We start from the raw sequence: 27,801 nt of genomic DNA, 5'->3' as shown, positions 1-27,801 counted from the left end.
CACGGGTATGCCTCTCGCTTCACCGCATCACTGGTGATTGATGATGAGACTGAGGACAGAGGCGGCCAAATGGCGAGTGAGGTGTTCAGAGATTCAGCCCAAGGCAGCAAAGCTTTGTGATGTCCTTGTGTGACTGAGTACTTATAGAAGATATCCAAAAACATACCGCAGGAGTTTCTTAAGTTAAACAAGAGGAAAACTCTGCTATGGAGGCTTTGATCACCTGATCTCAACCTGGACATGATAGATTTCACTCTCTGAAGACAAAACTAAAGGCAGAAAGACCTCAGAAAGACCCCAACTGAAGAAAACGCAGATAAAAGCAAAGCATAACTTGACATTAGTATCATAGAGAAAAAGTACAGTTTTATCACCTTATGGTTAGATTAGGCACTTGGAATATTTACACTCTTTGGGCGGTTCAGAGGTATCAGCAGAGGATCAAACATCCTGCATTGTGAACCTCCCATACTAGAAGTTGTAGGAGGGGATATCAAATGACCACTTTTAACCACTTCTAAACTGTGGGCGGCTGTAGCTCAGGAGGAGGAGCAGTTCCCTAGCAAATTGGAAGGGCAGTGGTTCAACTCCTGGCTTCTCTGGGCTACTTGTCGAAGTTTCCTTGGGCAAGACACTGAACCCCATGTTGCCTGTTGTTTGAATGAATGAGAATGCTGTAACACGCTGTATGGATGAATGTGGCTTGTAGTGTGAAAGTGCTTTGAGTGGTCAGCCAGACAAGAAAAGCGCTGTACAAGTACAGTCCATTTATCAATTTAATCATGAAAAGAGAATCACTACCAACACAAAGGAATTATTTTGTTGATAAAGTTTTTGTTTAGTGCTTATTAACAAATTAAGTCATGCAAACTCACTAAACTTGATAATAATTATGATGATTAGAACACGTTTTTAGCTGCTGACATATCTCTTTGTTTATATATTTTTTGTGTTTTTTAGTGTTTTAAGAAAACAGAAAGAACGACGTAATTAGAACATTTGCTTGATGATTCGTCAGGTATAAATAAATGCTGTTGGAATCTTGAATGAATGTATCAATCAAAGATAAACTTGGTAGCATTTTCACTGAAAGCATGTGACAAACATTGAGCTAAAAGTTGTGGAACCTGCTGATCAGTGTTTGGAAAAAAATGAAAATTTAGATAGTACAGACATCCTTTGACAGTCCCCCTGGTTTCCATAAGAGCAAATGGGTTGTACTACACAAAAGCAAATGGTTTTCAGATGATACCCTGACTTTACTATAAATAGTTTTATTACATTGTTATTTTGGTATTTGACAGATACATGATAGTGCCAAGTGGTAGCATGATCAGAAATTAAATGTTTCATTTCAAAAACCTTTGCAAAGGTTTGTAAATGAAATTCACAGCAATATACTTTTAAAATCCTGTTTGTGTTCAAACTCGATCAAAGGTGATACAAATATGAATATATGAAGTTACTGTTTTCTGGGACTGTTTGTTTACTCAAACCAACTTAAAGATGAACTATAAAGTCTTCTGTCAAAGTGTCTATTGTGGTGTGAGAAACAAACTGTAACACACAAAATAACTGATAAACATCACATTGAATGAAAAAAGAGGCTCAACAATGGCTCATGCCATTATTAGTTTGTGCTGTGTGTGTGTTGTGTACGTGTGTTCACATTAATGCTCCTTTGTGAACAGCGAGGAGAGGGGAGAGATAGCGTAAGACGCAAGATATGAGAATGGTCTGAAGAGTTTTAACTTGTTCTGGACTGGCAATGATAAAAAGGGACAATGAGGATTCTCTTTTTGTAAGAATTGACAAGTTCTGATTAAAAAAAAGAGAGATACTGGCTGTACAGAGGCAGTAGACAATAGTCCTGTAACAAGAAAAAGCTGCCTTACTTACAAAAGGAACCAAGCAGGGAAGAAGCAATCAGGAGGCAGAGGAAGTGTGTGTTTTCATGATGGTGGAGCAGATTGTTGAGCCAAAGCAGGGTGAAAGCTGATTGGTTCAAGCTTAATCAGCCTATACCATTTGAGTCTAGCATAAACATTGCTATATCCACTGTAAGGGCACCGGGGTCATTATTTGAGTCGCTGACCAAGTGCTGATGGCATTAGTAGATACAGTCTGAAAAATCAATTTTTAGACGACATCAGAAAAAATCCAATCATCTATTTATGAAACCCCAACATCATCAAATTTTTCAGAGTTGGACAAACACCTCCACATTGTGCAGTTGGAGGTCAAATGACTTAATAAGCTAAACTGGATCACAGAAGAGAAAGAAAGTTGCAACAAAGAGCAACAAAAATCACAAGTGATAAGGTGGATCTTATTTTTGATTTGTACAGAGCTGTAAAACTGTCCAATTGAGCGCTCAACATGGCACCAATCTACTGCCAGCTACATTGATTTATAAACTGGAAAAAGCCTGATAATTAGAAACGGACTTCAATGTCTTCCTCTACTTAGATCTATATACTGGGATAGGGACAGCAGTCTAACCGATTGGCCTATAGTCAAGCTACTGTATAACTATAGACAGACCTAAATGTGCATTTAAATGGGAGGACTATTAAGCAGCCATAACTGCAGGCAGAGAGGGGGGAGAATGGCTTTGTCAAGAAAAAAGTTTCAGTCGCAATCACAGTCAACATCAGTAGGCTTAGTGACACTGTTTTAGACAAGAAATCTTGACATGCTCCCAATGTGGGACACAACAAGACAAGAGTTTCTACTTGAATAGAGGGAGCACTGGGTGTGATCTGAGACGGAGGAGGATTCCAGAGAGCAGAGTATGCAGCATTACTTGCAGCCTTTAAGCTCCTCACTATCTCAGGACCATAGGGGAACATAATTGGTAATGATATTAGCAATGCTCCGAAACAAGGCACATTGAATTAGGATGATGTGACCCGGGGAGCCAAAATGATCACAACAAGGGGGCCCAATGAACTCATTGGGATCATTTGGGCGAGGGTATCGAATAAATCTCTCACTAATGCTTTACAGTTTTGTTGTCTCTTGGGGGTAGAGTGAACATATGTTGCACACCCCCCCCATGCATTATCTTTCAGGTTGAAATGAAGCTTTTTCGCACAAGTAGAATTCATGCACCAACATGAATATTCTTCTCCTTTAGTGAGATCTTTGCTCTCTAGCCTTAAGGAAAATATCAGCGTTTTTGGTTACTGAGAACACAAACCTTTGCAAATGCATGTGTGGTTTGTGCACTAACATGGAGTATCCATGAGTAAAGGAATGGAACAAGTCAGGGCCTGTGATTGGTTGAGAGACACACGGCTGAACCCATTCCAGAGCCAGAAACTATAGCAAATATGAACAGATAGATTACAGTGTGCAACCACAAGAGTGCACTTTTCTTGTTTGTATGTAAATGTATGTGCATATATGTCTTTGACATTCCCACAATGGCCCATCTTTAATGCAACCACCACTAGGTCAATTAAATATCTCCTTATTTGTGGTCATGGCATTTTCTTCTCCTTCTCCATCTTTTTTTTCCTGCCCTTTCCTTAAAAAAGACTCTGTGTATATGTGTGCATATAACCTTTCAACATAGCTTGAAACATAAAAAAAAAATAACATTTCTTTCACGAGAAACTTAATTGTATTTAGAAAGTATAAACAAATACGAAATGAAATACCAGCAATACTTTAAAGACATTGGGACAGAGGTCCACTCACCATTGTGTTGCAGTAACCATTCTGGTTAAAGTTATACTATGTAACATTTCTACCTTAAAATAACAGCTTGAAAAAAATTGTGCGGCTAGAATGAGTTTTGATATTACGATTGGCCTGTCTCCTATGCCCTTCGGGGGTCTGAGTTGGAAAAACTGCGCTATGTAACTTTGCTGGGCCGGCCCGGGAGCTGAGCGGAAGTACTTCGACTTGCTTTCTGGCACACCTACCGCAAAAACAAATAGACCCCTCTCACGCTCCCAGGTACATTTGATTACTCTTACCTTCTCGGTCAACATAGCTTGCACCTTCCGACTCCTCGCCGGTTCGTCAACAAACGTGAAACGTGAAAGCGAAAGGGTGTTGTACTTACGACAGTGTAACCGTACATTACCTCCAAGCCTGTAGGGGGAGCTCCATAATGGGCTTTTTGAGAAGTTACATTGTATTGCTTTAAAAAGAAGATTTCAGCTGCTCAATAGTCTTTGGTGGTTTTTGTTTAATTCTACTGCTCAAAATGGGCCACAGATTTTCAATAAGAGACAGTTCTGCACTGCATTCAGGCCAGTCAAGCACACACACACACATTGCCTCTATGAGGCCAAGCAGTTTAATTTCGTGCAGAACAAGGTCTGGTATTTTTCTGCTGAATACTTAACTCCTGTGAAAAGAGGTCACCTAGATGGCATATGTTGTTATTTTTGGGGAAAGACCTACTGTATGTCTCTCCAAAATTCCAACATATGCCTATACATCAATGGTAACTATGCAAAATGCAAAATCATCAAACGCTAACTTTTCTGTCTTTTGCTGATAACATCTTTGGCAAGTAAAACCTGATGTCTGTTTTTCCCAGAAGCTGAAACGTGGACGCATCTGACCACTGAAAATATGTCCACTGACACCTCCAACTGAGTTTGTGCTCAGAGAACAGAGAAATGTTTCTGTGCAGTGAGTTTATATACAAATTCCCCTTTTTTTGTAACACAGTTACATTTCTGGATGCAGTGGCAGTCTGTGTTCAGTGAAAATGGTTTTCCAAGGTACTTTCGAGCCACACATCCATTCATCCATTTTCTATACCCGCTTAATCCAACACAGGGTCGCTATAGGGCCCGAGCCTATCCCAGCTCTCATTGGGCGAGAGGCAGGGTACTGAATTAGTCACCAATTATCCTGACATGCATGTTTTTGGACAGTGGGAGGAAGCGGGTGTACCCAGGAGAGAACCCACGCATACACGGGGAGAACATGCAAACCCCACACAGAGAGAGGCCCCAGGAACCAGGAGTCGTCTTGCTGTGAGGCGACATGATAACCAACACACCACTGTACAGTCCCACTCTCAAGCCAATGTGACTAAATTGACCACGGTCCCATGATGGTTTCTCATGCAGTGCCATCAAGATGTCATGACACCAATAGTGGTTTCTAGACTTGGCCTTTACGCGAGGAGATTGCCACAGAAAGTAAATGTAGAAGTTGAAAGACTAAAGTTCGTTGTAATCTTGCGTTGAGAATGATTTCTTTGATTAAGCATGGGCCGTGCTGCTTGGCGCAACGTGGTGACCAATGGCCAAGATTTGCTTAAAAAAAGATTAAACCTTTAGTTCATCAACTTTTATACCCAATCCAGACATGCTTACCTATCATCAATTAATCTTTCTGACGATAGAATCCTCCAGAATCACGTCGTTGCTAATGTCTTGTTTCAAGACAATATTTGAAAAATGTATTTTCTTGAAGAAAAACGAGCTGAATCCATTTAGTTTAAATTAATCAATACATATAGAGCAACTTAAAACCACAGGCGCATGCTTCCACTGTTTTGAGAAAAACAGGCAATGGAGGATTGATTAAGAGCCAAACAACTTAACCGTTGTTTGCAAGGATCAGTAAATGCCACTGAACTGCTGCCAAGGTCCCCATTTAACGCTGTTTAGCATAGTGTCCTGTGGGACAATAAACAGCTGTGTGCCAAAGAGCACGAGCCACCATGCGAATGACAGAACAGCACAGATTGGACAATGTGATGTTCAGATAAACAGTTCATGTGCTGGTTTCTCATCACACTTGCTGCCTACTTCTCTGACGAATGTCTGCATCTATAGTTATCCCACGCATTGTTTATGCTGTTGTTGTTGTCGAAGTAAGGTGCTAGTCTTTGCATTGGTCTGCACCTTGTTAAAGTTGCCGTGACTGCCTTCTGATATGCTAGGAGCTACATTGGTTGAGTCACAGTGCTCTCAGTAAAGTGTTGTTTATCACACCTGCCTAACTTGACAGGCCCATTCCTCAGGGAGGGTGGCGGAGAGGGGATGAGGGGAGAGAGCGCTTCAGAAAAAGAAAATAAAAAAGCTAAAGAAGGAGAGGGGACCGAGATAGAAAGGCAGGTGAAGACAAATGAGAAAGACAGAGTATAAGCAAGCATGCAGACTACAGCAGACGCCACACATTCATAAGGAAATGCAGGGAACACAATAAAGTAATACAAACAAGCACACCTGTGAACACACAAAAAAGTGAGCGACTGTGCAAACTCAAGTAATTACACACAAACAAGTGCATCTGTGTTTCTCGTTGTACAAACACCGCACAGTCAGATCTCCCAGAAGTCTTTCCACATGAACACACACAAAATTATGATGAAGGCCAACCTTGCCAGCCAGGTTTGCAGACCGGCTTGATGTCAATGTGCACAGGGACGCTGTGCAAGGCTCTCTTCTGGCCGCAGTCCCAGGCCGTCACCTGAATCTCGTACTGCTGCTGGCGGTCGTAGCTCAGCTTCTCTGTGTTCCGGATGTTACCTGTTGGAGAGAGAAGTTCAAAGTCAAATTCAACCCAAAAAGCTTTTTTAAGCGGATCATTATCATTTATTGTAGAATTGGAGAGCGAAAACATTTTGTGCTGACCAGTTGGGCACATTAACAGCCACGACTTGCAATGTTTGAGGATTAAAGACCCGAAAAAGGTAAGACAAAAAACTAAATATCTTCCTGTTGTCTGGATGGGGTGGAAGAGTTAGTGGTGGAAGAGGTAAATAAAATCAGTGCGTCCAACTCTCTCCCAAAGGACTTATTCTGTACAGTTAGTTTCAGTATGGTAGTTTCCCTGTATATGAAAAAAAAATATGCATGTGTCACTGTCAAAGAAAAATATTTTACAGGTTCACCTCAAGGGGGTATTTTTGTTCTGAGTCTGTCTGCCTCTGTCTGACAAACTGCATCACCATAGCAGCCTGTTATTCAACTGGACCTCGTCTTTTCCCTATGAAGCAACCTAATACACACGCACTCAACATCACAACCTCTTTCTCTAGGTCTACCTAAGAGATTCTTCGCCCACCGATAGCATCAGGTCTCTCTAACCTAAATAAGAACTTCATAAAAAGTCAGCAGACCTTTTTGCTGTTCACAGGTTTAAAAAGAATGCTCAATTTAACTTTGACTCTTTCTGAAACAGCTGTTTGTTCTCAGAGGCACAACCTGTTTTTTTAATTACGAAATTACGATTTTTGCTTTAATTATTTTCCAGGTTCAACGGCTGGGGCCTTTCTGTGTGGAGTTTGCATGTTCTCCCCGTGTATGCGTGGGTTCTCTCCGGGTACTCCGGCTTCCTCCCACTGTACAAAATCATGCATGTAAGGTAATTGGTGTCTCTAAAACTGTCCCTAGGAGTGAGTGTGAGCGTGTGTGTGGTTGTTCGTCTCGTTTCTGGCCCTGTGATGGACTGGCGGCCTGTCCAGGGTGTACCCCGCCTCTCGCCCGATGACCGCTGGGATAGGCTCCAGCTCCCCTGCGACCCGACCGACAGATTAAGCGGGTATAGAATATGGATGGATGGCTTTAATTATTGTGATTCTTTTTTTAACTCAAACTTGAATAAAGTTTAATCTAAAACCTTTTATAAGGAATGTTGTGAGGGCAGTTCAAAAACAGAACCCAAGGGCAGGGGGCAAGCTGGTGTAGAAGAAGAAGATTTAAACTAAAACTTAAGTTCACATGAATTAACAATAATGCAACAAAATATGGCCAGGCAAAAGGCATTAAACAAAACGAACAAACAAACAAACAAACAAAAAAAGAACTGAATAAGCAATCGGAAAAAACAGAAACCCAGGTCAAGAACTTGCAGGAGGACAGGCAAGGTGAACAGATGGACTGGCAGAGGGAGGGAGAGAAAGAACTTCTATTAAGATATTGGGGACTATTGCAGGGCCAGACAAGCAAAGACAGTAAATCCAGGCTATGTACTCATACTCTGGAAATATTCTTACAAAATGAACCAAGGCTGAAAATGACTACTAACTTAACAAAGAACAAAACCTTGAAAAACTGCAGAACACAAGACGAAAACTGATGCAAAACTGAAGAGCTTAACAAAACTCAAATAAACCCACCACCACACCCAAACAACCATGAAATTGAAGAGGTTTTGGAAGTTATGAAATATGTGAAACTGACGTGTTTTCATAGCCATTACTGTTCATCTAAACGCATAGTGAATGGAACTGTTCCTTGGTATGATGTTTGTACCACGTTGCTTTCCGGTCTTAACAGTTTGAAAACGAGTTACTTTCCAACTGTCTTCCACAGGAAAAAGTGAGAAGCAGCAGTTCCACCTCACCATGTCTTAGCTCTTTATTCATGTGGGTCTGCATGGCCTTATTGACTTTGCAGATAACCCACAATCTGTTTGTGTTGCCCCTTATTTGCGTACAATGTGTGAGCGTTTTTGCTGGAAGGAGTAATGGTTATTTAATTTGAAACCATCATTCTGTATCACTGTCAAATTAACTGTGATGCCTTAATATAATCATTGTAATAAATGAGATCACTGTGCAGATGTCAGGTGAAGTCTTTCTATTAAAGTGGTTTGATTAACGGTAATGCTTCTAAAAATTAAGACCATGTTTCCATTAAATTCTTATTGCTTTCTGGTGCAAAGACAATGTTGTTCCTTTTCCTCCTGTCCGCCGCTTGGGTGTTAAATTCTCTGAAAGTAATAAAGGGGCAGGGATATCTAAAAAAAAATAAAAAATCTAAATATCTATAATAGTCCCCAGTGGGGTGGCTTCATTATCCAAGTGAATACAGTTTGATACAGTGTGTAACATGGATCTTACTTTCTGTCTTTCTTTCTTTCTCTTCAAAAAATAAGAACTTTCATGAAGTCGATTGAGTAGATAAGATCTTTTGATTTCTTTAATTCTTCTCTTCCCACTTGTTGCTCCAGGTAAAAGGCAAAAATCATTCCAACTAAAATCAATTCAAAAGTTTATTCGATTTTTGTCTAGTTTGAAACAATCCAATTCTAAGCAGTGTGTGCTGAAATCACAGCTGTACTATGTGTGATAGCTCTGTATAGGTTTATCTATTGAACATAAATGTGTGAAAATTAAATTTGTGATAATTTGATTATGTCATTAATACAACCAAGCATACTCAAAATAATGAAATCTGTTTCAAATTCACATCTTGTTCATGTTGCAAACATAAATGAAAGACATAGACAGGGGCTTTGTTCAGAGGGCGGGCAGAGCACCAGGGCCTTTTTTGGGTAGCTGCTCGAAGCTAAACGTTTGAGAGAGGGGAAAGAATCAGCTCTGTCGATCCTTTTCGGGCAACAAATCACGAGGAAAGTTTTTATCACCCTGAAAAGAAAATGAAGGAGAAAAAAGGGGGAAAAAGGTGATGCCAGACAGGAATTATCTCTACAAAGGCAGAAAACCTCGTTTGAGGTATGAAATCAACTGGAACCTGAATGCCACTGCTGAGTGTTGTGCTCTTATCGCTGTACACTTGTTGCTTGTTGTCAGCCGTGTAGTCAACCCTCTTTCTTTGATGAGGTGCTGGGATGAAAAGCGCTCCCCAGCACCCTGCTAGTGCTATTTCTGTCAGTGAAAAACAGTATATGAATCAAGCCCCAGTAAAACTCTCAGGAATTCTACACTGTTTTCAAATAATTATTCTCCCGCCCATCAATTTTTCTTCATTCACTGTTAGCCCTATTCATTTAGTACACATGTAGGTATGATTTACTCATCTGTTCTCGTTTGTGCTTTGCTTTTGGGAGGTAATCTATTCAAATGTGCACTTGGCACCTTTTCGAGTCGATGAAAAATGATTTTATCTGAAGTAATCAGTGTATGGATATGAATGGCTCATGTTTGAAAATGATCTGCACACAAACATATCTTGTGTTTTGGGTTTGCATTCGTAGACAAAGGGGCAAACAACATCATGACATTACTTTGTCACTTACAATGTACTTGCTCTTTTAGGCTTTCTGAGATAAACAGTGGTCTCCTGTCAGACTTCCTTTCCCCCTCTTTCACTTCGTAGTCATCAACCTGCCTATGTGAACGCAGTGCCGAAGATGTGGTGCTGTTGCTGACTGAGGTCACAACACGGTGTGTGTGCTCACAGTAGAGATGATGCGATCTGCCACAAATGCTTCGCCTGATGCATAAGTAGATATCCTTATATATCATTGATCCTAATAAGATGCTAAAAAACATCTTCTTGTGCGCTGTAAGTCACAAGTCCCTCCTTGTGATTTATATATAAAATGGGAATAATTGGCTTACTATTGCTAATTTAGTCCAAAAGATAGGGATAATGACATGGAAACACACAAGAGGCAACTGCTTGTACTGCTGCTTTTCTTTTCCAAAGCAGTGTGGTTATATGAAATATTGAACTAATGAAGTACAACTGTGCCCAGATATTCCATGAGTCTTACAACATGACAGTTTTTAAAAAAAATGCAAGTATATACATATTATTGCCCATCGTGGATAGGAAATGGCCCTGCTCATGGATATAAGAACATTTTTGGAAAACTTTAAGGCAAGTGCTGCACTCGGCACCTTAAAAGAAACAAATAATCCTCTCATTCTTTCATTCCTACAGCGAATTCAGCATATAGACCGTCCAGCTGCAGACTCTTGACTCACTTTAACCACAACCCATTTTCCAAACCATCTTTTCTAGTGTTGACTAGAGTGCATGAAGGGAGCACTTGCAGTCCTAATGTGTCTGTTAATAATTGAAGAGTCCTCCCATACAGAGGGCTGACAATGCTACACATGCAGTCAGCCCTGTGCAGGGAGGGGGCACATTGATTGAGAACTAAGTAGAAAAGAACATCGAAAAGGCCTTCACTGTCTGGGAGTTAAAATGTGGCTGGAATGAATGACCATTGAACGTGTTCAATGGAGCCTGAAAGTTTCCAGTGGTTTTCGTATGGTAGGTTAGTGATGTTGAAGAAGCTGAATGTTGATCCAGTATACTTAAATACAAGTGTGGCCAGAATATAAGCTACAAATCATTTGAGCATGTCATTGCTCATCTTCTTGTTCTCGTCATCACCCATTCGCTGTCTTCCTCTCAGCTTATTCAAGAGACCTTCCCTGCTCGGCTGTCCATCCTACTATTTGCCACTGAGTGCAAATTATTCCATATTCAATTATTAAGGATTTTCACAGCATCTGGCAACACACCATGCTGCTTTCCAGCGCATCCCTCGCTGCGGTAATCAGGTCTGTTAGTTATAGGGAACTTAGGTTGGCTTTTAAAAAGTGTCTTGTTTTTAGGTCCCGTGTAGTCTACGATGGTAGACTTGTTGATGATGGTGGATTAAAAAAGAAGCTATATCATGATTGAGGGAGAAACCCAAGTAATGCTCCTTGTTTCGAAAGATAAGAATTCAATAATTAAGACTAAGATAAATACCCATACAATATTGGCATAGGAGGACTTAACATGGATGGGACTTATTAATCAAACTTTGCTCTGTAGCATGTAAATGGGAATACGAATGGTTTATCGTATATGCAACCCATGTAAACACCATAGTGATAGTATTGTCTTGGCTAATGAGGCTAATCAGAATAATGCTGTGTGTGTCCACTATTTGCAGCCTCATTCCATTCCTCTCCTTGCTGCCTCAACTCTTGTGCTGCTCTTCCTCTTATTTTCCCAAAAGTACACACATGCACACTCAAACACACATCTTTCAACATGAACGAGGTGGCTTCTATATTGCTGCTACCTTTAAATACTACATCAACTTATTTGTGTCAGAAAGATGTGTGCTTTGACTGCTGGTAAAGGTGGCAAGCTATCAAATAACCATTAAACCTTTCTTTGCTTCTCCGTCAAATCTACATAAAAACTCAAAAAACAAAGCATCTCTGAGCTTCTTGAGCTTTTTATAATTACTATCCACTTTTACTGAAAAGCATGGTTACCTGACGTTGTTTACCCTTTTGTCCAAGTTTAAAGGAGAATTCTCAAATTAATTGTCCCTCTTTCTTACCGTCCATAAATAGCATAAAATAGACCAAAGCTCTCTGAAATGAAGTATTATGATATCAAATACAAGGACCTAAACCTGATGGAGGTGTGTTTTCTCCATTCACACTCTCCATACAATCTCTAAATTGCTTATTCCATCTAAGGGGTCCCAAGCAAAAGGGGGAGCAGAAACGCTCAGGCCTTCTGGTCTCAAACAACTTCTTTTAGAGCCTTTTTGGGGATGCCAAGCCTCTTCCAGACCAAGCATATCCCAGGTCCTCTACACGGGTGATCATCAAGAGGCATCCTCATCAACCACCCCAACTGGTGCTTTTAAATATGGATGGGTCCACTTTGAGCTACTCCCAGATTTCTGAACATCTATCCTGACCTGACAGTAAGCCCAGTGAAAACACCAGAAAAATGTGCACCACTGAGAAGACCTTCTTTAAGTTATGACCCAAAGTTCATGACCATAGGTGAGCGTTGAGACATAGACCAACCAGTAAATTCAGATCTTTGCATTGCGGCTCACCTTCTTATGTTCATATATGATTTTGCAGAAAAACTCATTGCCCCCAGAAGATGAAACTGCACCTCTGACATATCGTCTTACATTACTGAGAGACTGAAAAAAATACTTTAAAGTGAAACGTCTTAAGAACCTTCAAATGTCTTGCCTTGGAATTACATTCAGTATCATAATCTTTAATGACTGTGACAGATTTATTAATCCAGCTGGACCTCCTGCATCTTGTTTTATTGCCCATTTCCAAACACCAAGGCATCTTTCTTCATTAAATTGCTGTTTTATTTCTGCAAATCAACTTAGTCCCGTCTATGACACAAGGGAACTGTATTAAGCTTAGGGAACACAAGCAGTCGCTGTCATTTCATGGGATTTACTGAAATAAAGCATAGACTATTGTTAGTTTTATGATTTTTGTTTACTTTAGCTTTGCAATAGTTAACTGTCCACTTATATCCCCAATTGTCACTGAACCCCCATACTATTTCTCTTAATTTTCCCCTAACCATTTTCCCTCCATCTTCTTGCTCTTTTCTTCTCATACTCTTGAGTTCAAGAGGTTTTTGCCCCTTTTTTTCAATGGCCAAAGGCTGACTGGAGCCCCTTCAAATAGAGAGAGATTACTCAGACTGCAGCCTCTCCTCTGTGTGATTCACAGAGCAGTTTGGTCTAAAACTCACGAAGGGGTTTTTTTAATTTTTTATTATTGCAATACCTCAGCAGTCAGACATGCTTGTAGGTGACGATCAGCAAAAAGCAACAGTGGTGTCCCTTTCATCTATGTGTACTGTGCAAAACTAAGAAAAAATAGATAAAAACTCATGTGGTAATAACGATCTCCTGCATACTTGTGGATTAACACTTTGGTCACCATTAGACACACTCTGGTACTTCAAGAAAATCAATACGTTTGTGATTCATTTGAGAAAGCCCACATATTTTTCTTAGTATTTATCTGTCTTTGTCATTGTGTTTCTCATGTTCATGTGTGCACAGATTTCTGTAATCTGATTTGTGGAGACTAACAGCTCCCTGGGCAAAGCTTGACTTCAACCTTGGAAAGAGCAAAGAACACATCTTACACTTGGGAGAGACATCTGTCAGAGAATTAGATAACCGTGTATGCTGGTATGAGTACAAATATTTGTGTATGTTTTTCCTGTGGCTGAGAAGTGCATTTTTATGCATGAATAGAATTTTGCAATTGAGTGTCACTCATAAGCTCGAAAGATCTCTATGATCACCTTGTTCTCATAGATATGTTTTCTTAGACTCTAAAATAAGGAACAACGTGGGCACAAAAATTACCAGCTTGATTTTGAAATACATTCTTGGACTTGTTATTGTCATGGACTTGGTTTTAGATCACGTTTTAGTCATGCCTTAGTTTAGTTCTTAGCTTTCCCTGTAATTAGTTTCATTCACGTCACCTGTTTCCATCAGCTGCACTCATTAGTTCCCCACAGTATTTAAGTTCCCTGTTTTCTTTCAGTCCTGGTGAGATTCTTTTCCGTCACCCTCCACGCCACGCCAAGCCACGCCAAGCCACGCCAAGCCACGCCAAGCCACGCCAAGCCACGCCAAGCCACGCCACAAAGTTAAGTTCTTTTTTCCATGGTATGCCAAGTGTTTTGTTTTGTTGTACTTTTTCCACAGTTCAGGTTTTTCTATCCGGCTCAGCCGCGCTTTCCTTTTGATACTTTGTTTTTGTTAATAAATCTACCTTGTTTTTTGAATATCCGCATCCGTGTCCTCCCTTAAAACCCACATACTGACAGTTATAAGACGAAGCAGGTTGACTGAGAGCTAAAATAAAAACTACAGCCTCGGTTCTACTGTTCGTGTATGTGTTCTGGTTCATATATAAACTATACCTTCTAGGGTTCAGAGTAAGGAAATGCATTTCTTTTTTGATAGATTAAAAAAAAAAAGCTGAAGCAATGGGAAGGCTTATTTTAGCAGTTTTCTTGACTAGTTTTATGGAATATGCACATGGAGTAATCTCTACAGAACAACACCTATAATATAAGAGGAAGTAAATTGGCAGTTTGTTCTGACTATAGAGATGTCAATTTAGTGAAAGATGTGGTTAAAAGATATATTAACCACTATGACTACATACTGTATATACACAGTTTCCTATCATTCTAAAACTGTTGGGCTAAATCTAACTATGCAGGTTTCCTGTGAATGGATTCAAAATGTGGTGACCTGTTTGACTGTAAAGCTAATAGTTTGTCTGCATGTTCACTACTTTACAGTTTTTCTCTATTGCCAAAACACAAAACCCAGTACTCTAAACCAAATGACCAGTTGCCTAAACACATTTAGTAAAACTACCCCCCATTTGCCACAACCACAAACACAATTCACCTGTAAACACTGTTCACAAAACCCATCCCCTTTTTCTCAAAACTCTAAATACATTTTGCCTTGCTAAAACACATTTTGCATATAGCTCTGCTCCAATATGCATTGTGAAGCTCATGTGATGCAAAATGCCACCCACAGTCAGCAAAACTTGAACACAATGAACATACCTGGTGTCATTCAGTAAACACAACTCATAATTGAAAACACCTATTGCAAATGATGTGACCACACCTAGATAAGTCAGTTTGCTGAAGGTTCCAAACAAAAATGGATGATCAAGGCAGAAGAAGAGGAGTTCGTGCCAGACCCCATGAATTTCTATTTGTGGATGAGGCTGGCTTCAACCTCACAAAAAGGAGGAGGAGAGGCCGTAACATCATAGGACGGAGAGCTATCGTTGATGTGCCCAGCCAACGTGGAGGAAACATCACTCTCTGCGCTGCCATGAGTTCTAGAGGGCTTCTCCACCGGCATGCTGAACTTGGTGCCTACAACACTGAGCGTGTCCTCACCTTCCTAGGAGAGCTCAGATGTTTTGCATGACAATGACCACCCCAATGCTGGGCCAGCTGATCACCACGACCAGCAGAATCCTGGGCCGGCTGATCTTCCCATATATGTCATCCTCTGGGACAATGTTAGTTTCCATCGCAGCATCCAGGTCAGAGAGTGGTTTAACATCAACCAGCAATTTATTAATGTGTGTCTGTGTAATGGTTATAAATATGTTAACTGGTGAACACAAAGGAAGAATTTACTATTTGGTTAAAAAGTGTTTTGTTTTCATTCATGGTGGTGAACACATTGTTATTTGTGTCTTTGTGGAAGAGAACTTGTGATCGCATTATCACACTGATTTGCTAATCGAGTGATCCATGATCAGCTACTCTGGTCTTGGAATGACAGAGCGGTAGAAAAATGCATTAAAACAAGAACGTGTTTAAAATGCCAATTCTTGAATATTATTTTGTTTGTTCTTTATTTTACATTGTTTACAGTCAGAGTGATTTCTTCAAAGTTTGTTTTGAGAGTCTTACCTGCTGATCGAGTCTCATTTGATTATGTTGACTTAGCGAAGGGGAAACGTGTTGCTGCTGTTCGTTCATTACAACACTGGACGTGACGACAGTAACCTCGTGTCTTGTGTCTGTTCTTCACTATTCCCCTTTTGAAGGTAAACTCTTTGATTATTAATATATTTTATGTCTGTACTCATGTTCTCTGTGTTTTCCGAAAATAAGGTTTAAGTTAAATTTGTTTAGAGTGACAATGTTGGCTCGAGTATGTGCAGCTTCACCTAAGTTTTACTCGCCATAGTTTCTTGCTAGCTGTATCACGTGGTGCGAGCAGCGGTGCAATCGACATAAATGTGCTGTGTATGTGTAATGTTTAGCACTCAGGAAAGATACTGTTGAATATAAGAATATTTCACTGTTTGTAAATGCACAGTGCAGCTTGTATTAATATTATTATTGTGTTATTGCTGTAATAATACAGTTTGTTGTCTATATTAAGGGTACACCTATTAGATATGTGGATTACATTGAGATTTTGGCAACTAATATAAAGTTGTAATTTAGTCTTAATCATATATGTTGTACCATTTTATTTGATGCTTTGTTGCTAAAAATATTGTTATTGTGAAAAATTGCATTACAACACTGGACGTGACGACAGTAACCTCGTGTCTTGTGTCTGTTCTTCACTATTCCCCTTTTGAAGAAAGGGGAGGTGTAACATCTGCCACCCTACTCTCCATTCCTAAACCCAATAGAAGAGTTCTTCTCATCATGGCGATGGAAGGTCTATAGCCGCTTTCGGACTGTAGGAACCTTTGGCAGTTCTAATAACCTTTTAATCCGCGGGGCCATTTTATCCCGTGTTCGGACATACAGGAACTCGGGGCTTTCTCCCTTAGTTCCTATAACTATTTAGCTCCTTCTCCGAGGTCGGGACTTTTCATGGTTCTATAGAACTAATCTAAGGGAGGTGTGTGGTGGTCGGTAGCTACGCCCCATGTAATTCTATCACGGCTGAAATGTCTCCTCATATGACACAGACACAACCAGCGGGTGTTTAATAAGTTAACTTACACTGGTCTCCTTTGTCTGCAGCGCTCTGCTGTCCTTTCTTCCTTCATGAAATGAAACGGTATCGTCTCCTGACTCTCTCTGTGAGCTCTTCCAGCCTCGATATTAGACGCCTGATGTGATTGTCCATGATTAATATCACCATCATGCAGACCATAAACACGATGGCCTCCCCGCTCTCCATATTAGCTTCTTGGTGGTGTTTTTCTACTCTCCTTACTTTTACCGTTTTGTTTTGTGTTTGAATGTAGCGCTAAACGGCTAACGGCTAACACGTCACTGAAGCAGACGGCTGCGCGCGGCGCATCAGTCCCTATCAGGTCCCGACTCATGTGCGAATGCAGACTGAAACAGTTCCGCTGGGGAAGGATAGTTATCAGAACGAAATTCGAGGAGGGTAGTTCTGATAACTACTTTCTTAGAACTGTCTGTCCGAAAGCGGCTATTGACCGCCAACCTTACACCAGAGAGAACCTTCTCAGGGCTATGGACCTGGCCTGTGATGATGTGGCTGTGGAGGCGTTCCAAGGCTGGGTGCGGCATGCCAGGGCATTCTTCCCACGTTGTTTGGCTATGGACAATATTGCCTGTGACGTTGATGAGGTCCTGTGGCCCGACCCAGCCCGACGACGTGATGCCGCCCAATGATTTCAGTGTCAATTTACATGTACAACGTACTGTAATAAAAGAAATCGCACCCTGAACATTGTGTTTTCAATTGTTACTGCACTGTATCTATTGTGTGTAATGGATCCTCCATGGAGTTTACAGTACTCATTTCTGCATTGAGTTGTGCTATTACTGCATTTTCTGCATTATTCATTATTCCTATGAAATGCACAAATCTATAGTAAATGCACAATACATATTTGAGAATAAATAAGGGTTGCTCAAATGCATCCTGGCAGTTGTGAAACTGTAAAAAGAACAGTCTCACACTCTGAAAATTGTGTTTTCAATATTTTTGGTAATGTGGTTAATGATGCTCAGTAGTGTTTACATTTTTGCAGGCCTTGAGCGGTATTGTGGTGTCAAAGTTTGCTTTTGAGCATATGAGCAACTGTTTTGGTGTGATGGGTTCGTTTTGAAAAGAGACTGTGAGGTTGTGTGTACGTAGCTTTAGAAAAGTGTTTTGTGTTTAGAGTTTTGTGAAAAGTGAGGGCAGTATCGTGAAATGTGTTTAAGCAATAGAGAAAAACTGTATTAATCTCACTTCCCAGCCCACAGTGTGGTCTCAAAGGTGAAGATTTTCCAGTGTATTCAACGCAATAAAAACAGAAAGCGATAAAGGCCTAATAAAGGCAGTCAAAGTAAGTTTTTTAAGGAAATATGTAAAACTAAAAATGAACATTACAAACAACTTGTAATACTCTGGAATTGATAGAAAATATGGTTTCTCTGTCATATGTACTAACATATCAGCAGTAGCTGAGTACACTTCCCCTCACTACTGTTTACTTACCATTTCGATCTATGGCAAAAGGGGTGTTAGTGGTGGTGATCTGATAGTTACAGATCTGGCTGTACTGTGGAGAACAGTCCTGGTCTGTGGCCTCCACCTGCAGGATGCTGTCATAAATCTTGCCCTCTGTCACTGCAGCTCGATATTGAGGCTCCCGAAACACCGGAGCAAACTCATTCACATCATTGACCTGAATATGCACCACTGCCCTGCAGACATCAGGAGGAAACAGATGGAAGAAAAGCAGAGATTAAAATAGGACACAGTCATCTGCATATCGTGTAATCAGGTTTATGACAGTGTAGTATTTATTTTTTTTTGCCCATGGAAATAAAGTTCAACTTGTTAGTGCTATTAACCTCTCAGTAACATTAGACTTATATCATTTTAGGGAAGCTAAAAAAAACCTGACAACAGACATTGCCTCAGTTTCAGGTATTAAAAGATGAATTTGACTTAAATCTACATTAGATTTGACCATGGTTCAGTTTAACTGATTAACAGAGACTAATACAGATGCACTTTACCAAATTAACAGGTTAAATGAAGGGTTTTTGAGTGCATGTCATGCAGACTATAACATATTTTACAAAAAAACAATGTTTTGATGGAAGAGATCATCATTGGCCTCACATCAGGTATACTAAGGGTATTATTAAATAGGTTAAAATAGGTAGGGTTAACTATTTAGCAGTATCAAGCCAAAGCATGTTGACAAGATGTGAGGAAATTTCTTGATTCTAAGAGACATCACAATGCAGATCTGACAATTCTGCTTTGATGCAGTCATAAGACAAAATCAAGAGTTTGTAGCCCATCCAAAATTTTGTCTGCAATAGTTAATTCCTGAATTTCAAGCCTCAGGAGAACAACATTTTCAGTAACAAAGGGTATTTCATGTACATCAAAGACGAGGAAGTTATTACAACTTTCCGCAAACATTTTGTACAGAACAATGTGTGATAAAAACTCTCTCTTAAAAAAGTATTTTTTTTAACGCTGACATTTGAACAGTCTTCAGATTTTATGAGAACAATAGATAAGACACAAACAATGTGTTGAAAATACTTTGCAAATTGTAGTACTTTGATAATACAACTTACATGAGGAACCACTGTTGCGGTTTTCACCTTGACTAAACATAGGCAACTTTGAGGAAAACAGCCAACCTGACTAATCAGACAAGAATTGACAAGGTGCTATCAATTTTGTGCTCCAACTGAGAGAGTGAAGAGAGTCACCTAACATTTGGCAAGTTTCCTACCTTAGGTGCTATCGAGTTATTCATTTCTAGAGAAAATCAGGTTTAATCGTCTAAGACCTTTGATATAATCTGCTCCTGTCACAAACATCAATTTACAGACCGCTATACTTGTATCCTAAAGATAAGCTAAAGATTGGGTAAAAGACTGTGAGTAAAGCTAGTGTAGTAGCCATTACGAATGACATGTGGACTTGAGAAGAAACTGACACATATGTAGCACACAATATGTATAGAGCTGAGGTGGGTCACTCAAACACTGATTCTGCAGCGATACCTATGTTTTAACAATAAAGGCAGTTGATTTTTCTAAATAAAATATCTGATCTAGACCTGATTTTTAGATGCATCTTCAGATGCTTTGAAAGATCAACAGAAGAATTGTGAATTGATCAAATTATGAGGCAAGTAAACACTCTAAATACTACATTATAAACTCACCAGGTAGAGGTTCATTATATGGTATAATTATTCAATGTGGAATGTTAAAACAATACAGTACTTAAATCACAGTCTGCAGGACAAAGGTTTTCTTCCGCAACCACCCATCCAACTTTAAAAGAGTTATGTATAGTATGTAATTTCACATTACTATGTGTACTTTTCACACCCAGGTGCACCATCAGATCTGATACATGCTTTTTAATAGTAGTTATTTCTACCTGTGCATCTCCAGCTTTGATCTTTTTTACAGTTACATGAGAGTTCTCAAACATCATTAAAGTGCAATACTACATCTCTGCAGTACGCTTTTAAAGATGTTTGAAAACACTTTCCACTGCCTGCCTGCGAGATAATGATTCAGTTACTTATGTCTTCATTATTTATCAACCCCAATCACTCGACCTGCTGCCAGTTACCGACAGTCAAGAAAACAACATTTACTTAAGGTTTGTGGTTTGTTGTCTTGGCTGCCAATACACAATATGGTTTCCACAAGAAAAATAAAGGAGAGAGCAAGAGAACAAACTCATTTTAGAAACGAGAAAAGTTCATGTCTGTGTTTAAGGGTTTGTGTTTCATGGGACCTGCTTAGAATGGGTTTGAGGTTGAATGTGTATTTGATGAATCTAATAATGAATGAATCTAATTTCTGTTACTTGACATTTTTCCTGACCGGCTTTTATGGTGCTACTGTGGTCGAATAAAGTTTTCTATCACTTTTCAGAGCTTTGCACACCATGCAGAGTTCAACAACAATTCCATGAGTATATATTTTTTTGTACCATTTTTTTAATGTTAATTTACACATCTATCATAAACTAAATAAACAATCCACAACTTTAAAATGACTTCATCAATACTCCAATGTTCAGAAAGCAACAGATTGTATAATTTGCCCTAATTATGACTAACTGACTGACAGCCAGTGATGAATGACAACAAGACGCAATAGTAATTCTAAAAAGTCTCAGAATTGCCAAGCCAAAGAAGCACTTCGCTTTAGGATAAAAAAAAAAGAAGTGAAGGCAATTATGTTGTTTATTGGATTAGCTGGCAGGCCTCATAATAATGCTAAAATGATCCTTTTAAAATATGCACTATATATCTCTCTAACATAATCGGTGTTAGACAGAGACTGGACAACAAAAAGGGAGACAGAGCATTGGCAGAATAGATTTTCACATGTTCTTATCACTCCCTGTCACACATGCACCAGCACAGGCTACAATCCGCGTTTTCAGCCTCGGTACACACTTTTCTATAGTTTGAAAGAACGCTTGGAAAACATTAAAAACTGGTTGAAAAAAAAAGGACGAAAGAAATCAGGGATCAACAGTGGAGGCAGAAACTAAGAAAGTTTACTCAATTAGTTTACTTAAATATAGATTATTTAAGCACTTTAGAGTATAAATACTAGTCCCAGGAGGGACTGGCCCGTCATCATGATCTGGACACATGAACATATTTCATGATGCATGCATTAATTACTTAGATCTTACTGTTGCCCAGACATTACACGGTCATAGATCAATTCTGGCTGACAATTTAGTCAGTGACTATGGAACTCTATTCTGTATGGCTGAGTGTGGCGGAGGACCCAGATGCAGACTCCCAGGGAAGAGGCAAGAAGGTGAAGAACAAAATTTAAATGAAAGTGCTGCATGGTAGCATAGTCAAAGTCTGTGGTAAATTAAAACTGTGATGCCAGCAGAACAGATCAGAAAGAAACTGACAGGTTGACATGTGATGTAATGCCGGTGGAAAGAGAGAACTAAAGAATCTATTTACAGACAGATTTAATCTACTGATGGAACACTGATACGAGGCCAACACATTCTCATTCCCAACTCATCCCATACTGACACTTGGTCAAGATTGCCTTATGGCAGTTTTTTTAGTGCAGGGTTTCTCTTTAGTGTCAATTTCCAACTCAAGGAAAACCGCTCTATGACTGAGACGACCAGTTGTTATTCTTCTGCTGTAAGCGATGCGAAGGCTGTGCCAACAGTAAATGCCAACAAGAAAACATCATGCTATATTTATATATTTACTGAGTAAGGAGGTTGCACAGGAGGAGGGAAATAACTCCACTGGGAAATATTATTTAACTAAAAAACATTTTCCATGCTGCCATGGTGACACTCCATGACTGTTACATTACCAGCTGCAGAAACCCTGCTTATGTTTAGGTTTCAAGAGATTTCTCTGCATTTAAAGCCAATGCAGTGGGCTCCTAACCAAGGGTCATTTGTAGAAAAGTTAAGAGTGATAACAGGTTCCACTGAGTCTACAAACATGCATCATGATCAGTTTAACTATTAACATGCATTTACCAAAAGTAAAAATAACCCGTTTAAACACATTAGCATAATCACACTTTGAGTGCTGTGATTAAACTTTTTATGATTCAAAAGAAAAACTTCTAAATACTACTTATTCAGCCATTGAACATGAGAACAGAATAAACAAATGAAGATGTATTTGACAGTGATTAATCACTGAGCCGTGGGGGAGGTGGGATGTTAATGGTGATGCTAACAGCAGTAGAAGACAGTGATAAGACGCAGTGACAGATGATGGTAGCTCCAGCGTGTGTAGTAAATCCCTCAGCCAGCCTTGTTTTGTCATATTAATGCTGCTCTCTCAAACATTACCCCCCTGCTTCAATACCCAGTCCCCAGTGGAAAGGGAGCAAACATATGTTGCTCTCCTTAGGGGGCTGTGTTTGCGAGTGTGATTAAGCATTCGTGCACCCAAATGAATGATACATAACTAAATGCAATAATTGTGAAAATGTCTCTTTGTGTGCACGTGAGCGTGCACTTCCATGATGATGGCTCACATCTGTCTGAAACAGACGCCTGGCTCCCCAGAGTAGGTGTGTGAGAGTGTGTGTGCTTGTGTGAGATTTTTCCATATTCCTGGAACCTTGCCAAGCTCAGCCCAAGGCTGCTATTGCTCCCTGTGACAGGCTTCGGCTCACGAGGAGGGGTCCACCATGAGTCAGAGTGACACTGAAAGGCAGTGGGGGGGTTAAGCGATCACACGGGTGAAATCACAATGACAACTATAAAAAAAATAAACTAATGAAAAGGAGATGATTAGTAACAGACAAAAAAGAGTCAAGCACTAAGCAAACCACATCTAAGTCAATGTGCAGGCTGAGTGTAGAACCCTCTTTTCTTTTAGCATCAGACACAATTAAAAGCCTGCATCCAGCAAAAGTGTTCAATATTTCACTTTGGAATTCACAAAGTTCGGCAAATCAAATGCCAGTTCATCAGCCCACTTATTCAAAGGTACAAAGAAAATAAACAGAATCAGATAAAGTAGATAACATAGAAGACGTCTAGGTAGTACATGTTCTGTAGTTGTCGGCCTGTAAAAATTAAAATGTTCATTTTTTCTATCAAGCACTTTTTATAGATGAAATTGTGCTTTACAAGAAAAAGTCGAGGAGTGTGAAGAGTGTGAAATGTAGGAGGTTGTCCATGCAGAGCCCTAAAAGCTAGCATCAAGACTTCAGAATTAATTCTAAAATGACCTGGTAACCAGTGACGAGACAGTGAAACGGGAGCCATGTGTGCTCTTTAGGGCTGAAACGATTCTGCTCAGCGCAGGGATCATTGTTCCACACGGACCGTTTTTGAGGAAGCACACCACTAGAGCGTGTTATACATAGACATATAATAAAAAATATAAAAAGAAATATCTATGGTGTTACACATAGACATAATATCCGTAGAAGCCTCATAGACTGACGCTGCCTATTGGAGCTGACGTATCAGCGCACCCGCCATCTTGGATGGGTCCCCGATGCCCCCCCATTGCATTTATTTCGACTGAGGAAGGTCTTTACCCCCAAATACAATAATCATTTCCAACAATAATCAAACTCCCCAAATCTTTACCGGATTTTCACACGGTTTAGTTTGTTAAAAACGGCAGAGATTTAGTTATGATACAGGACGCTGTCACACCTTAAAAATACGTGTTTTCATGCTGAAAGACTTTGTATTGTGCTTTTTAACAAAGACATATGGTAGGCTATGGCATATTGATAAATTAATTAAATTTACATTTAAATAAAAAAACTAGCTTGATTGTCAATTTGAATTTATTTTTCTCCCTCTCTCACACATGCACCCCCACCACCATCATCAGGCTTGAAGTGCTCACTACAGAGATTTGACGACTCAGTCGCAACAAAACCCTCACGTCTTATAGCAACTTCCCATTGCCTTCTCAAGCCTGTATCACTGGGAAACCTTCAAAATATGAAGAAGAAAAAAACCCAGCAAGAGACAATGAGAGAGCGTACCAGTTCCTGCTGTAATAACGTTACATGTAAGTAAGTAACATTAGTCAAGATGACATAATATTATATATGGTAAAATAACCAAAATTATTGTTCAATCTTACTTGTGATGGCGGAAAGCCAAGGGGCACTGGCATTTAAAAGCACAAACTGGGTAAGTTGCAATAAATGGGATTAGTCTTGGAGCCAAGTGTTGGAGTTTGAATAAATACCTGTATGTTTTTTTGAGAAATAAAAGCCAATTGCTTGATCATTTTACAGCCACATCATTTCCGTTAAGCATTATTTGAATTGGTTTTTCATGACGCAAAATATCAAATTATCAAACTTTTTTGCATGCATTATGACGTAGGACATCTGACATTTTCGGGGGTACTGGAGAGGAGGATCCGACGGATAGTCGAATCTCGGATTCAGGAGGTGCAGTGTGGTTTTCGTCCTGGCCGTGGAACAGTGGACCAGCTGTACACCCTCAGCAGGATCTTGGAGGGTGCATGGGAGTTCGCCCAACCGGTCTACATGTGTTTTGTGGACTTGGAGAAGGCGTTCGACCGTGTCCCTCGGGGAGTCTTGTGGGGGGTGCTCCGGGAGTATGGAGTGCCGGACTCCTTGATATGGGCTGTTCGGTCTCTGACCGGTGTCAGAGTTTGGTCCGCATTGCCGGCAGTAAGTCGGACATGTTTCCTGTGAGGGTTGGACTCCGTCAGGGCTGCCCTTTGTCACCGATTCTGTTCATAATTTTATGGACAGAATTTCTAGACGCAGCCAGGGCGTTGAGGGGGTCCGGTTTGGCGACCTCAGAATCGGGTCTCTGCTTTTTGCGGACGATTTGGTTCTGTTGGCGTCCTCAGGCCGTGACCTTCAGCTCTCACTGGAGCGGTTCGCAGCCGAGTGTAAAGCGGCTGGGATGAGAATCAGCACCTCCAAATCCGAGACCATGGTCTTCGGCCGGAAAAGGGTGGAATGCTCTCTCCGGGTCGGGAATGAGATCCTTCCCCAAGTGGAGGAGTTCAAGTATCTCGGGGTCTTGTTCACGAGTGAGGGACGAATGGAGCAGGAGATTGACAGACGGATCGGTGCGGCGTCCGCAGTGATGCAGGCTCTGCACCGGCCCGTCGTGGTGAAGAAGGAGCTGAGCCAGAAGGCGAAGCTCTCGATTTACCGGTCAATCTATGTTCCTACCCTCACCTATGGTCACGAGCTGTGGGTAGTGACCGAAAGAACGAGATCGCGAATACAAGCGGCCGAAATGAGTTTCCTCCGCAGGGTGTCTGGGCTCTCCCTTAGAGATAGGGTGAGAAGCTCGGTCATCCGGGAGAGGCTCGGAGTAGAACCGCTGCTCCTCCGCATCGAGAGGAGTCAGATGAGGTGGCTCGGGCATCTGGTGAGAATGCCTCCTGGACGCCTCCCCGGTGAGGTGTTCCGGGCCCGTCCCACTGGGAGGAGGCCCCGGGGAAGACCCAGGACACGTTGGAGAGACTATGTTTCTCGGCTGGCCTGGGAACGCCTCGGGGTCCCCCCAGAAGAGCTGGAGGAAGTGGCCGGGGACAGGGACGTCTGGGTCTCTTTGCTCAAGCTGCTGCCCCCGCGACCCGATCCCCGGACCAGCGGAAGATGATGGATGGATGGATGACGCAAAATAATTTTTTATCCGATTACTCGTTTAATCGGGGGAATAATACACTACAGCCCTAGTGCTCTTCTTCTAGTGTCAGTTATTAGCCTCGCAGCAACGTTTTGTCTGTCTGAAGATGATCAAGGTTTTTTTTCTTCAGACAACTGTATGCAATATGACCAAAAAAAAAAACCAAGTGAGATGAAATAAAAGCAATGGTAATCATCTCCAATTCAGGCACCAATTTGACACCAGCGTTGTTAATTTCAAAGAATTTCTCAAAAATCCATTTCGAACCAACCGTTTGGAATGACACCCAAAAAACTATCAGAGGCCAAGAGTTTAGATATTCTGTCTAAGTTTCACTTCAGGGAGTTATCTATCAACCAACTGTTTGGTATCTGTTGAGAGCTAAAGAGTTTTTTTCGAGAGTGTTTAGAGAAAAAGTGCGACTGAAACCACCTCAGTGGTTTCCCTTTAAACACGGTATCTGTAAAACAAGTGTCACCAGTTAACCAGTTGTTCACATATACAGTTCTTCAATGTAGCCCTCAGTATTAAACACGAGTTGTTAAGTTTACACATGTTGACTCCAATCAGCAGAGTTAATTTTACCTGCCCCATTCTTCCTCTGTTTAAGGAAAACATCAATACGCTATTAGTCGCGTATTGATGTTTTAAAATTGTTTTCAATTTGGGGCATAGAAACAGCCTTATTGCATGTACTAATTATAGAGAACTTTATTTGAGAACTTCAACTGATTCTAACAAGAGATTTGATTGCCTCATTTCACACAATCAATCAGTTTATCATAATCAACAGAAATTAAATATCACCATTATACAAACAATACATGATTATACTGTTGGTGCTGATTTTCTTGGCGCATTTAGATTAAACAGTACGTCTTATAAAGTCAGTGATGGGGAAAAAGGAAGGTATTCTTACGTAACACCTTAAATAACACATTTCCATTTAAAGCAAAATGCTCTTCGCAGCAGGATGACAAAACATAGCACATATTCCCTACTGATCAGTTTTAAACCACTGAAGGGTGAAAGCTGTTGATTAAAGTAGCATGAAAAAATTTAGAACATTGACTGATCTCCACAAGTAAATTTTTTTTATTTTTTTATTTTACTTTTTAATCAAGTTTAGTACGTCAATCATTTTTGGGTGTATAACTTTAGAGAGAGAAAAAAAGAACGAAGCCACATGCATATTTGAAAATTATTCAAGTCCTCAGATGACTTTTAACAACATCTGAGAGATCAAAGCCCCTTTAGATTGGAGATGACTGGGATGACTTTACTGACTCTCGAGAATTGACGCGATGTCCCACTATAAATGTGCACAGATATGACCGTCATGGAGGAAACCTTTTTCTGTGGCCCCGCCACTAATTCTGACTATCAACAAGCACGATGCAGTTTGGAAACAAGCTGACGCCTGATCAAGGTAAAATAGAATTTTTGGCAATTAGAAAAACATTTGTGAGCAGAATTTAATGAAAAGACTAAGTTTCCTTAATAGGGGTAATTACATCATGCTTTAGAAAATACAAATCCAGTGGCTCTGTCACTGTGATGCAAAAGAAAGATTTTATATGAATAAGTTTCAGAAGTAAACATCAAACCATAAAAAAAACTCAAGATGAAAAGAGGATACTTTCTTTGACATGATAATGATCACACGCGTACTTCACA

At 40.3% G+C, this 27,801-nt stretch overlaps 1 protein-coding gene across 1 annotated transcript in view; it reads right to left on the bottom strand.

Moving 5' to 3' along the window:
* Positions 1–27,801, bottom strand: part of LOC142388585 (calsyntenin-2-like) — a 355,755-nt gene that overhangs the window by 126,264 nt on the left and 201,690 nt on the right. The window contains exons 4-5 of the mRNA XM_075474005.1: positions 18,457–18,665; positions 6,360–6,509 (exon numbers count right to left, since the gene is read on the bottom strand). Of these exons, the coding sequence (XP_075330120.1) occupies positions 6,360–6,509; positions 18,457–18,665 (359 nt within the window). The remainder of the gene's footprint in view (positions 1–6,359; positions 6,510–18,456; positions 18,666–27,801) is intronic.

This window comes from Odontesthes bonariensis, chromosome 9 (assembly GCF_027942865.1).
Source record: "Odontesthes bonariensis isolate fOdoBon6 chromosome 9, fOdoBon6.hap1, whole genome shotgun sequence".
Classification (NCBI taxonomy): Eukaryota; Metazoa; Chordata; class Actinopteri; order Atheriniformes; family Atherinopsidae; genus Odontesthes; species Odontesthes bonariensis.
Note: the sequence above shows the minus strand (reverse complement) of the source record. Positions and strands in the feature narration are given on the sequence as shown.